The 12,247-nt window shown below is 40.1% G+C and overlaps 1 protein-coding gene across 2 annotated transcripts in view; it reads left to right on the top strand.

Annotated features, from left to right (window-relative positions):
* LOC107565234 (nuclear receptor subfamily 1 group D member 2-like) overlaps positions 1 to 7,194 on the top strand; it is an 11,570-nt gene extending 4,376 nt beyond the window's left edge. Inside the window, exons 1-8 of one of the 2 annotated variants that reach the window (XM_016250450.1) lie at positions 313 to 584; positions 1,085 to 1,288; positions 2,041 to 2,129; positions 2,652 to 2,796; positions 3,756 to 4,387; positions 4,461 to 4,646; positions 5,877 to 6,087; positions 6,360 to 7,194. In XM_016250450.1, the coding sequence (XP_016105936.1) occupies positions 566 to 584; positions 1,085 to 1,288; positions 2,041 to 2,129; positions 2,652 to 2,796; positions 3,756 to 4,387; positions 4,461 to 4,646; positions 5,877 to 6,087; positions 6,360 to 6,556 (1,683 nt within the window). In that variant the 5' untranslated portion in view covers positions 313 to 565 and the 3' untranslated portion in view covers positions 6,557 to 7,194. Of the gene's footprint in view, positions 1 to 312; positions 585 to 1,084; positions 1,289 to 2,040; positions 2,130 to 2,651; positions 2,797 to 3,755; positions 4,388 to 4,460; positions 4,647 to 5,876; positions 6,088 to 6,359 lie in introns of those variants that run through there. The other variant, XM_016250449.1, reaches the window with a different exon arrangement.
* Positions 7,195 to 12,247: the final 5,053 nt, after the last annotated feature.

Raw genomic sequence — 12,247 nt, 5'->3', positions numbered from 1 at the left:
GCTTTGTAAAAATCGACGCATTTCAGAAAGGCAGGGCATAGAGAAACAATAATGAAAGTGAATTTTTGAACTTTAAACCGCATGAAGACATTTCATTACACCAAATACACAAAATAATGTTCTTTTTTAGCATCATCATATGACCCCTTTAAATAGGCTACGGAGCACGGAACCGTGTGTGGGGTCACCGGCTGAGGCCCCGCAGCAGCAGAGGAAGTGTGTCAGTGGGTTACAGTCATTATAATGCCGCTGGGGGCGGAGCCGGAGCCGGTCACGTGATCTGCAGATCCGCCCACACTGAGCTCTCGCAGACCTTTACTAGACGCGGGGCCCCTCCGGTCGAGCCTGTGTAGCCGCTGCGGTCTTATTCTACTGCATTTACTACTATTTTAATAAGACACCTGAGGTTCTGAGTTTTGCTTCTTCTTTCTCCTCGGCGCTGGTTGTTTGAGATTATCCGCTAGGTTTAGTTAGAAATGCTCCTCGGGTAGCGAGTGTTATACTCGGAGCCACAGCGACTCGAGAGCTGCTGCGCGGCACAAACACCGCCGAGCTGTCGGAGGACATGGACCTCACAAAGCCTGGTAAGATCCTATATATATATATATATATATATATATATATATATATATGGCATATTGTTCGAAAAAAAGCTGTTTGTTAGTTCTCAGTATTACATTAGAGTCGTATTGTTTGCTGGTAAGGGCTACACCCTGAAAGAGGTATTATGTAACGGTGTTACCTAACCATTGGGAGTAGGGCAGCAGAAATCAGGTCAACCCGTACAGACAGAGCACATACAGCCTGGTCCACTTTCTGACAATAAGACCGGCTGCTGCTTGAAATAAGACACGGGGGCAAAGAAAACCTTTGTAATTTCATCAGTAAATATCCACCTATATGGACTGCATTTACTGTTTATATATTTGTTTTCTATTATCAATGATAAACACAATTGTCAGCAGATGCATGAAAAAGCTGGAATCAACCATGTCTCATTCTCATATGCTTTAGAATTTATATCTGCATATTAGGATCCACCTGATTTGGAAAATAATGAGTTGCTCTTCTGTGTGTCATCCAGCAGGTGGAGTGATAGCTTACATTAGCTCCGCGAGCTCGGCCTCCAGTCCCGAGTCGTGCCACAGCGACTCCTCCAACAGCAGCTATCAGTTCTGCTCTCCGCCCCACGCAGGGCAGGGCCAGCAGGGCGAGACCCTCGCTGTGGCCCCTCAGTCCCGCCCACGGAAGACACGGTCGCCCTCCGCAGCCAAAAGTGGCATTACAAGTGAGAGACTGATCTGAGTCAAAATAAAGACATCTGTGGAGTGTTTCATTCTGCGACTGATCACCTACACATACGACACATCTTATGGAACTATTTGAATACATATTACTCGTTTTCACATATATGTTGTCATAATGTAAATTAGTATATAATTAGTATGTCGTATAATTTGTATTAGTATGTACACTACCAGTTTTTAACAGTAATATTTCTAATGTTTTTTTAAAGAATTCTATTCTGCTCACCAAGCTTGCATTTATTTGATCCAAAATACAGGACATTTTAAAATATATTCAAATAGAAAACAGTTATTTTGAATAGTAAAAATATTTCTAAATGTTACTGCTTTTGCTGTACTTCATCAAATAAATAAATGCAGGCTCGTTGAGCAGAAGAGAATTATAAAAAGAAATTTAAAAAAGTAGTATATAAAATATGCTTTCTCATGTTTACCCTGATGTACATGTATTCACATCCCCTATTGTTTTTTTTAATAGAAATAATGCAGTTTGATATGTCAGGGAGTTCAAAATGGAACAGATTGTAGATTGGTCAGAATAATAAAAATAATGTGATGATGTTGATAGTAATGAGCCGAAGTTTTTGTTAACACTGCAAGATATTTGTCCATGTGTGCTTGATCATGTAGTAATGGTTTTCTAGCTGCTTGAGGAAACAGAAGGCAGCTGAGGAGAAAGCCGAACTGAGCGCAGAGCTTGTTCATCTGACCCTCTGTATTTCCGCTCCTGCAGAGATTAACGGGCTGGTGCTGCTATGTAAAGTGTGTGGAGATGTTGCGTCAGGATTTCACTATGGCGTTCACGCTTGTGAGGGATGCAAGGTGAGAAAACGTCAAGTGTTAGTGTGAGCCGGCAGCCACATTTCAGTATTTTGTTATAAGAATTAGAGGTTTCATTTTGTTATTTCTGACGTACAGAGAAGTAAGTCAAAAGCTCAGAAAGTGGTCTGAAAGTTTGTATTTTTCACTCTCATGTATGCTCGGGGTTTCTTTACTTCCCAGTGAAGGTCGTATTGCACTTTTATAGTGTCTGTTTCTGTGTTAAACTGTCACTGGTGTCACTGTTGTTGAATTAGATGGGGCCAGTGGCTGTCATGCCACATCTGGGTCACATCTACCTGTACATCGTCCTGAAGGGACATGTCACTTTGCTTTATTTATAACTAAAAAGCCTCCTAGCCAGCAGCCTGTTTAACTATCAGAGCAAAGCTCCATGACAGAAGGGTGTCTTGAGTCCTTGACACCTGCTCTCCATACCGACCCGAGGCTCGACACCTGTTACTCTCGGTGTGGGCTCTGTGACCCTGACACCGCTCTCTGTCTCTTTCACTTTTGCACCTGCAGGGTTTCTTCAGGAGGAGCATTCAGCAGAACATTCAGTATAAGAAGTGCCTTAAGAACGAAAGCTGTTCCATCACGCGCATCAACAGGAACCGATGCCAGCAGTGCCGCTTTAAGAAGTGTCTGCTCGTGGGCATGTCCAGAGACGGTGAGCTCCAGCTGGCATTGTGTCCCAGATCCAAAAAATAATAAATAAAGCCTGTTATCTTGCATGAACATTTGAGCCAGATACATGTATAAGATGATAGATAGATAGATAGACGATAGACGGACAGAAGATGGATAGACAGACAGACAGACAGACGATAGACAGACAGACGACAGACAGATAGATGACAGACGACAGACAGACAGACAGAAGATGGATAGACAGACAGACGACAGACAGACAGACAGACGATAGACAGACAAACAGAAGATCGCAGAGCTCCAGCTGGCGTTGTGTCCCAGATCCCAAAAATAATAAATAAAGCTTGTTATCTTGCATGAACATTTGAGCCAGATACATGTATAAGATGATAGATAGATAGATAGATAGATAGATAGATAGATAGATAGATAGATAGATAGATAGACGACAGCCAGACAGACAGAATATAGATAGACAGACAGGCGATAGATAGACAGACAGACAGACAGGCGATAGATAGACAGACAGAATCTAGATAGACAGAATATAGATAGACATACAGAATATAGACAGACAGAATATAGATAGACAGACAGACAGAATATAGATAGAGAGAATATAGACAGACAGACAGAAGAGAGACAGATGATACAGACAGAAGATAGATAGACAGACAGACAGAGAGAAGATAGATAGACAGACAGACAGAATATAGACAGACAGACAGAAGATAGATAGAGAGAATATAGACAGACAGACAGAAGATAGATAGATAGATAGACAGACAGAAGAGAGACAGACAGACGATAGACAGACAGAAGATAGACAGACAGATGATAGACAGACAGAAGATAGATAGGCAGACAGACAGAAGAGAGACAGAGAGACAGACAGTCGATAGACAGACAGACAAACAGATCTCAGCAGAAGTGTCAGTCTGTTGGAGCCTGTGAGCTGACCGTGTCTGTGCTCCTCAGCTGTGCGTTTCGGCCGGATTCCCAAACGAGAGAAGCAGCGCATGCTGCTCGAGATGCAGAATGCCATGAACAACATGATGAACAACAGCCACGGCAGCCAGCCGCTGAGCACCCAGCCATCAGCCAGCGATGCAGCTTCAGAGCACAGCGGCCCTTCCTCCCGCTCCCCCTCCACCTCCCCCCGGAGCCATCGGTCCGAATCCAGCCCCGACCCCGAGCTGCTGAGCGCCATGGATACAAGCACCAGCTCAGACTCCTCCAGCGCCACTGACAGCGGGGAGGAGGAGGTCATCAGCACAGTGACTAGAGCGCATCAGGAGACCTTCATGTACAATCAGGAGCAGGCCAGCGTGCCTTCAGCGGCCCCTAACAACTACAGCCATTGCTCAGAGAAGACTCAGGAGGTCTGGAAGCAGCAGAGCAATGCATCCTCAGAGAGTGAACAAACGCCCCCATCAGGCTGTGCTCCACAGGGGCCTGAAGACTCGGTCTGTCCTGTCAGACTGCCCAACAGCAGCTCCGCTGGTCCGTCTCTGCAGAACCTCTCTCTGAGAGCTCATAATGACAATGAAACACGTTTCAATGGCAGCTGTAGTGTCCCAACATTTGCAAGGGTTAACAGGATGCACCTGGTAAGTTACACAGAGAACCCATACCGAAATGTCAGTGGGAGTCTATACAAGTACTCATGATTCTCATTCACAGGTTTGCCCCATGAACACATCGCCCTATGTGGATCCTCAGAAGTCGGGTCACAGTATTTGGGAGGAGTTCTCCATGAGCTTCACGCCAGCCGTCAGAGAGGTGGTGGAATTTGCAAAGCGCATCCCAGGATTCAAAGAGCTGTCCCAGCACGACCAGGTCAGCCTGCTGAAGGCCGGCACCTTTGAGGTATGAAGAAAATACAACACAGTCTCCACACCAGGGTCGGACTTTAAAGAGGGCTTGTGGCAAAAATGCCACCAGCATGAACAAAAATGCCCCATAAATTCAAGACGAAGGGGCAAAAAATGCCCCTGCACTATTAAACAATGTATTACGGCTGTTGCAATTAAAATGAAATGTGAACATGAATAAAAAGTGTAAATTCGCAGAATTCTATTTAGATCCACTCACACTGCATCAGATTGCTTTTACGTGCGGTTTTGTGCAGCGTCGAGCCTTATAACCAACCACACGCGTTTCTGTTGGACTTAGGAATGCTTTGGCCAATCAGAGGCTCTTAGACGGCAACGCCGGAGCTGTGTTGTGCGCATGCTCGCGAATTCCCTCATCATAAACAACACAGTAAATTAAAATGAAATGTGAACATGAATAAAAAGTGTAAATTCGCAGAATTCTATTTAGATCCACTCACACTGCATCAGATTGCTTTTACGTGCGGTTTTGTGCAGCGTCGAGCCTTATAACCAACCACACTCTGTTGGACTTAGGAATGCTTTGGCCAATCAGAGGCTCTTAGACGGCAACGCCGGAGCTGTGTTGTGCGCATGCTCGCGAATTCCCTCATCATAAACAACACAGTGCAGATACATAAATATCCAAAGATTAATTTCGTAGATTCAGTGACTATAACGGGAGTTTTTGCATAACTTGTGCTAGACTAGACTAATGTCACGGGCCGACATGTGTGTCTGTGAAGCCAGAATGTGGCATGCCCAAAACTCAGATACGAAACAAAAACTGTTTTATATTGTTTTCTGTATCGATATTAACAATCATTATTACAATATAAAGAGCAATAATCTACAATAGTGATTTTTGTCATATCGCAGCCCTATGAGCTCCTGCTTTTTACGTGTATAATTTAGATTTTTTTAAATTGTAGCCTATCGTTATTGACAAACGTTTAAAATATTGATTAAAGTAATTGGGATAAATTTAAGTATTTGACATTATAGACAACATGTCGATTATAATAATAATAGGGTGAATTTAAAAACTGCCCTCATGAATGTAAAAAAAATGCCCCTTAAAATCAATTCCAGCGGGCAAATATTGCCCCTTAATGGAAAAGTTAATTTCTGGCCCTACACTGAATGAAACTGACTAAAATCATTCAGAGTCCTGTGAATTGACCGAATAGAATTCAGTTCGATTGGTTTCTTGCTTGGCCTGTAGGTGCTGGTGGTGCGCTTTACATCCCTGTTCAATGTGAAGGAGCGCACAGTCACATTTCTGAGCGGCAGGAAGTACAGCGTGGAGGCGCTGCGCTCGATGGGTGCTGGAGATCTCCTCAACTCAATGTTTGACTTCACCGAGAAGCTGCAAGCGCTCAACCTCAGTAAGGAGGAGATGAGCCTCTTCACGGCCGTAGTGCTGGTGTCTGCAGGTATTAACTGCCATACCATGATGAGACTGTAGTTTTGTATCTGAGATAGGGCTGGGCCATTTTTCAGATTTTTCTTCATTAATTTGAATTTAATGTTTTGCCAGGATTTTAATTTTGAATAGAAATTTACCAAATGTTAGAATTAGACACTTGAACTATGCCAGTGGTAACAGGAAAAAATCGGCCAACGGTCAATTTTTTGCCATCTCGCCCAGCCCTAATCTGAGAGGATGATTTGACTTATTGTGTTAAATGAATTGTGTTCCCCATAGATCGCTCCGGGCTCGAGAACATCAACTCGGTCGAGGCCCTTCAGGAAACTCTGATTCGAGCGCTGCGCAGCTTGATCACCAAGAACCACCCCAACGAGATCACCATCTTCACTAAACTGCTCCTCAAGCTGCCGGACCTGCGCTCGCTCAACAACATGCACTCTGAGCAGCTCTTGGCCTTCAAGGTCCACCCCTGAGCACCCACCAACCCCATAACTGCGGGCCCCATCCATCTCCAGAGCCTCCTTCCTGCGGCCCGTTTAGCCAGTGGGGAACTGCTGTTACTCAGTGCCCCTTTTCTGACACTTCTCCCCATGACTTTCAAATCACTGCTGGTTAAACATGGAGGTGGGGGGGTTACTTAAGAATACTTTGTTCTTAAGAAGTAGAAGATACTTAACAAGTCATTGTACTGTAAAGCGCCTCTGCTCATGCTAACGCACACGACTCGCTGAAACAAACTGGAGGGGTTTCGTTGTAGATGCTTACGAGAGTTTGTACGATTACGCGGTTTGTGTGCGCGCAGAGGCACCTTGAATTCGTTTCTAGATTTATGAATCTGCCTGTGCAATAAGTGACGCGTTCACTGGTTTTGTGATTGTTCCTTGTTGGTCTTTTAATACTTTCAGAGAAGAGGAAGTGAGGTATATCTTGTGGCCCGTATGAATGCTGTGTGTTGCTAAGGGTAGATTATGAAGGGATGTACCCACAAACAAACGAGAAAAGAAGTACACAGAGCACAGTTTGGCATCCTTTCTAATTCGGAGAGAAGAAAAAGCAAAAAGCGCCAACTAAGAAATGGAAGAATGTGGAACGAGCTGCTAATCTGAGCTTTTTTGGCCAGCCTGAAATTTAACTGCTGGTTTGTCTGGTCAGAGGAGAACTGGCCCCCCGCCTGAGCCTGGTTTCTCCCAAGGTTTTTTCTCCATTCTGTCACTGATGGAGTTTTGGTTCCTTGCCGCTGTCGCCTCTGGCTTGCTTAGTTGGGGACACTTCATTTCCAGCGATATCGTTGACTTGATTGCAAAGATATTATTTAAACTGAACTGAGCTGGATGTTGACATCACTGAATTGAATGATGAACTGTCTTTAACTGAAAAATGAGTGTTTACTATTGTCATTTTGCATTATTGACACTATTTTCCTAATTAATGCTGTTCAGTTGCTTTGTCACAATCTGTATTGTTAAAAGCGCTATATAAATAAAGGTGACTTGACTTGACTTGACTTAATTTCACTTGTAGCGCCCCCTGTAGGTACAGTTTTTTTGGGGGGGACTTTTGACGTGTTCTGAGATCTATCTCAAGTTTCAGTAAATTTGGATGTTACTTTTTGCATAACGGGTGTTATATGTCAAGTCGTAAAAAAAGAACAACACCAGAAAGTTTAATTTGCTAATAGCTTTGCAACTCTTCAACATATCCAATTCTTTTGATAGCTTTTTTTGCTGGTACTTACTATGTACAAAATTTGAAGATTGGAAAAAAGATCTGGGAATCCTGTTCTTGGAAAACCACTTTCCTGCAGAGTTTAGTTCCAACACATGCCTGGAGATTTCCAGTGATTCTGAAGACCTTGATTATAGCTGGTTCAGGTGTGTTTAGAGCTTGTTTTTTTTTTTTTTTTAATGGTTGAAATGGTAATCAGAAACATATTTTGTATTTTTGGGATACAGTGATGGCACAGTGCCACACCTTGTAATATACATGAAAATGCTAATGTATTTGGTCTTGGCAGAATAGATCTGGTACGAAGCTGCTGCTGCGGCAGCGCAAGTACCGAGACTTGCTACTGCCAATACATTCACAACATGCTGCTGTGAGCATGTAAGAAATACTGCTGCTGCACATATAACATGAATAACCCCCATAGCATACATGAATCACCTCGTAGCAGATCTATACAGGTGGAGCTGGGGAAGGTGGAGGGTTTCTGAAGCAAGCTGCAACTGCTACGGCAAGCACTAGTCATATGAGTGATTCTATATTTGCATGTACATTTGGTGTCAGAAGTCTTTTTTTCTGCTTTTTTCAAATGGTTATATTTTTTATTATTTTAATACAGTGTTAGTCATTGTTATGAATTACAAGAGGTTACAGTCCATAACAATATAATATTTTTTGCAAAAAGTGTCTTAAATAGCTGAAAGTCATGATTTCTTGTTGTCCGAATTAGTCAGTGCATTTTTTCCATCATGTATCATTGTGTAATCAAAATATTTTATTGTACTTTTCTTTTTGTAATATTTCATTCATTTTATTTATAAAAGCACTAAAGAGTCATATATTTATTTAGTCATTTATCAGACACTTTTATCCAAAGCGACTTACAAATGAGGACAACAGAAGCAATCAATTTAGTATTAAAACAACTAAAAACAGATCCAAAACTAAAAGCTAAAACTTAAAAATACTACCTATACATATTTAAAAAAATAGAGATTAAATAAAAATGACAAATGCATACAACATTTCAAAACTTAACATTTAAATGAAAAACAAAAAATAAAGCTTAAAACAATTCAAAATATTAAAGAACAAAAGGTATAAGAGTATAATAATGATTCTAACATAACACTAAGCCAAACACCAAAAAAAATCTACATATGTACAACCACACACACATACATACACACACATATATATATATACACATACACATTTACAAATTCAATATACAGTATATATATTATTTCATTTCCATTTAGTTTGTTGAAGTATTAAAATAACTCAAATTAAATAAAACTAAAAACTTAATAAAATAGCTATACAGACAATAAATTCAGACATAATTTAACTAAAATTAAAATAGCAAATACAAATAATACAAATCAAACTACAGTAGTTTATCAGTAATCCTAAAAAATAACACTGCCAAACACACATGCTAAAAAACATAAACTTACACATAGTAAGAAACGGTTATAAAAACTGAAACAGAAGCGAAACAAGTAATAGGAAGTGAGGGAAATTTACATCATTTACATCATTTACCTAATTCTACAACATTATAATTTTTTTTAAATAACTTTTTTCTTATAAAAATGTGTCCCCGTAAATCTTGCGTCAACTCTGTTACCGTACCATACTTTGCCTTTAAATTAGTGGAATTATCTCCCACAATATGTAAGATACAGGAAATGATGTCACTTTCCCTCACTGTTAAGATCTGAAGCACTGACAAGTCTGTGTGCTCTCTCTAAGAAAATATGTTAAACTAAAAAGTTCTTACACCAAGAGTTATTTTATAAAATGTCAAATCTGTTACCACAATATCAAAAGGAAAACAGATTTTTTTCATTGATCACACTTTGTGTTATTTAAAAGTCTTTTAATCATGATTTCATTAGTGCCATGTGCTCTTAGCATTTATGCTAGCAAGTGGAGTTTTTGGCAAAAAATAAAGAAAATGGTCAATTTACTGTCAAACTCTGTTACCAAGGAAGAGTAACAATGCTGACAATGCAGTAACAGAATTGACAGTCCATCGGACAATTCTGTCAATTCTGTTATTTTACAATTCTGTTACTTAAAGGGTCAGCCCTGTTTATGAACTATTTTCACAAAAGACAATAAATTTGTTGTTTAAAATCCTAATAAACATTATTGATTTATTTTTAAATATTTAATAATATTTCAACAACATTTCTTTTTTTAACTGGATATTGTATATAATACATTTTCAGATGAAAAATATTTGCTCCAAGCAAATTTTAATTTGCTTTCATTTTAAAGGTATGCATAGGTGAAATATTATCTCAGTTTCAAGTGATGGAATGTAAGGACTGTTTGTCTAATGAAACAAGAAGGATTTTTCCTCTTATGATTTATTGTTATTTCTACACATTGGCTAATTTGTCTGTAACAGAGTTGACAAACAATACCATAAAGCCATCTGTTTTTTCATTAAAAGTAAAAAAAGGAAGTAACTTGTGTTTGGCAAGCACTGAATTATTAAATTAAACATGTTTTCAATTAGATACTGAAAAAAAATCTGTTAGTGAAAAGCTTTTTTTCTTAACTTTCTGTTCAAATGTATCTCCAATTATAGAACCACCCATATATTTGAATGTTGTGCAGCAAGCTCATTGGCTACGATACAGGAGAGAACCAATCAGCTGTGACGTGATGGTGATGTCATTGATGTCATACTGAGTACTGGGACTGCACCATCTAGAGTTTCATGCCAGAACTTCGTATATAACACAGCACTATTGGACTTGTTGCCCAAAGCGTGTTCATGCAATGTGAGAGACCGTTTCGAAAGGGAACGCTCCAGTTACTAATGTAACCTTGGTTCCCTGAGATAACGAGCATTGCATACACAGCCATGCTATTTAAAGGGTTAGTTCACCCAAAAATGAAAATTAGCCTGTTTTACTCACCCTCGAGGCATCCTAGGTGTATATGACTTTCTTCTTTCAGACGAATCCAATCGGAGTTATATTTAAAATTGTCCTGGCCCCTCCAAGCCTTACAATGGGGGTAAGCGGGTGCTTGTTGTCAACAGTCCAGAAGACGTGAAATAAAGTGCGCGCATCTGTAATAAAAACGTCCCTCAGACGGCTCCGGGGGGTGAATGAAGGCCTCCTGTAGCGAATCCAGTCTCCTCTTTGCTTATATCCAAATCCTCAGACATTTTTCTTTACAAATCCTCATTTTGTGCTTCGAATTTGTGACCGGCGTTTTGTTTTGTTCGTCACTAATCACGCAACGCAGACGTCTTACGTCATCCGCCGGAACGGCTTCCGAGTATGACAGAATACCTATGACATACATATGAGAGAAAAGTGTTTATTACGTTTGAAATATGGATATTTATCTCACAAAAATGCATGGATTCGCTACAGGAGGCCTTTAATTCACCCCCCGGAGCCGTGTGAGGGACATTTTATTTAGGATGCCTCGAGGGTGAGTAAAACACTAACAAATTTTAATTTTTGGGTGAACTATCCCTTTAAGCTGCACGCTGTCACTTATCAGTCAAAAGATTCTGATGAAAGGCATTCAACTTATATAGGCAGTTGGTTCCACCTGTTTTGGCGGGCTGAAATGCAAAGCTACACAAACGTTAACAAATGAGGCTTCAGTATTTGGAGTAAACAGGAGTTTCCCCAATGCATGTCAATGGGATACTCCTTCCCGTTATCTCAGGAAATTGAGGTTATGTTTGTAACCGGAGTGTTTCTTACTGTTTGCGCATACTTCAAAATCATTAGTTATAAAGGTATTAAAATCAATCCAATGTATACAGGGATGTGCAGAGAGTTTCTCAGGACAGGGGCTCAAATGTAAAGTGTAAAGTATATAAAAGTATATATATATATATATATATATACACACACACACACACAGTTGCAATCAAAATTATTCAACCCCCTTGACCTGCAAGACATTTTACTGCCAATAACAACATTATGAATGAATAATGAAAAAAAATCTAACTGGTTCTAAACATTAATGTTCAAAATTATTCAACCCAAAAGTCAGATTTGGTGCAGAATCTTTTATTCTTTATAACCTCCAATAAACACTACCTTGCTACGTGTACTGTAAGCTAACCGAGACTTATAGCACTTGCATATTATTGCTCTTTTGTTGATTTAAATTGCTTCCATTGTCCTCATTTGTAAGCCACTTTGGATAAAAGCATCTGCTAAATGACTAAATGTAAATGTAAACAAATAATTTTTTTTAGTGCTTAATAATGGCTTTCTTGGTTTATCTCAGTGATAACAGACCACAGGGGGGCAGGATTGAACTGGTTATGTTCAGCAGTTAGCCACTATTGGTGGATTCTGTAGTTTTAAGCTCAGTGTATTATTTGGTAGGCTATATAGCAGTTCAAAAGCAGTGAAGTGTAGAAGTGGAAAGCATAACTGAATATG

This window comes from Sinocyclocheilus grahami, unplaced genomic scaffold (genome assembly GCF_001515645.1).
Source record: "Sinocyclocheilus grahami isolate Dianchi unplaced genomic scaffold, SAMN03320097.WGS_v1.1 scaffold990.1, whole genome shotgun sequence".
Classification (NCBI taxonomy): Eukaryota; Metazoa; Chordata; class Actinopteri; order Cypriniformes; family Cyprinidae; genus Sinocyclocheilus; species Sinocyclocheilus grahami.
The sequence above is the reverse complement of the archived record's forward strand: the minus strand, read 5'-3'. Positions and strand labels throughout refer to the sequence as shown.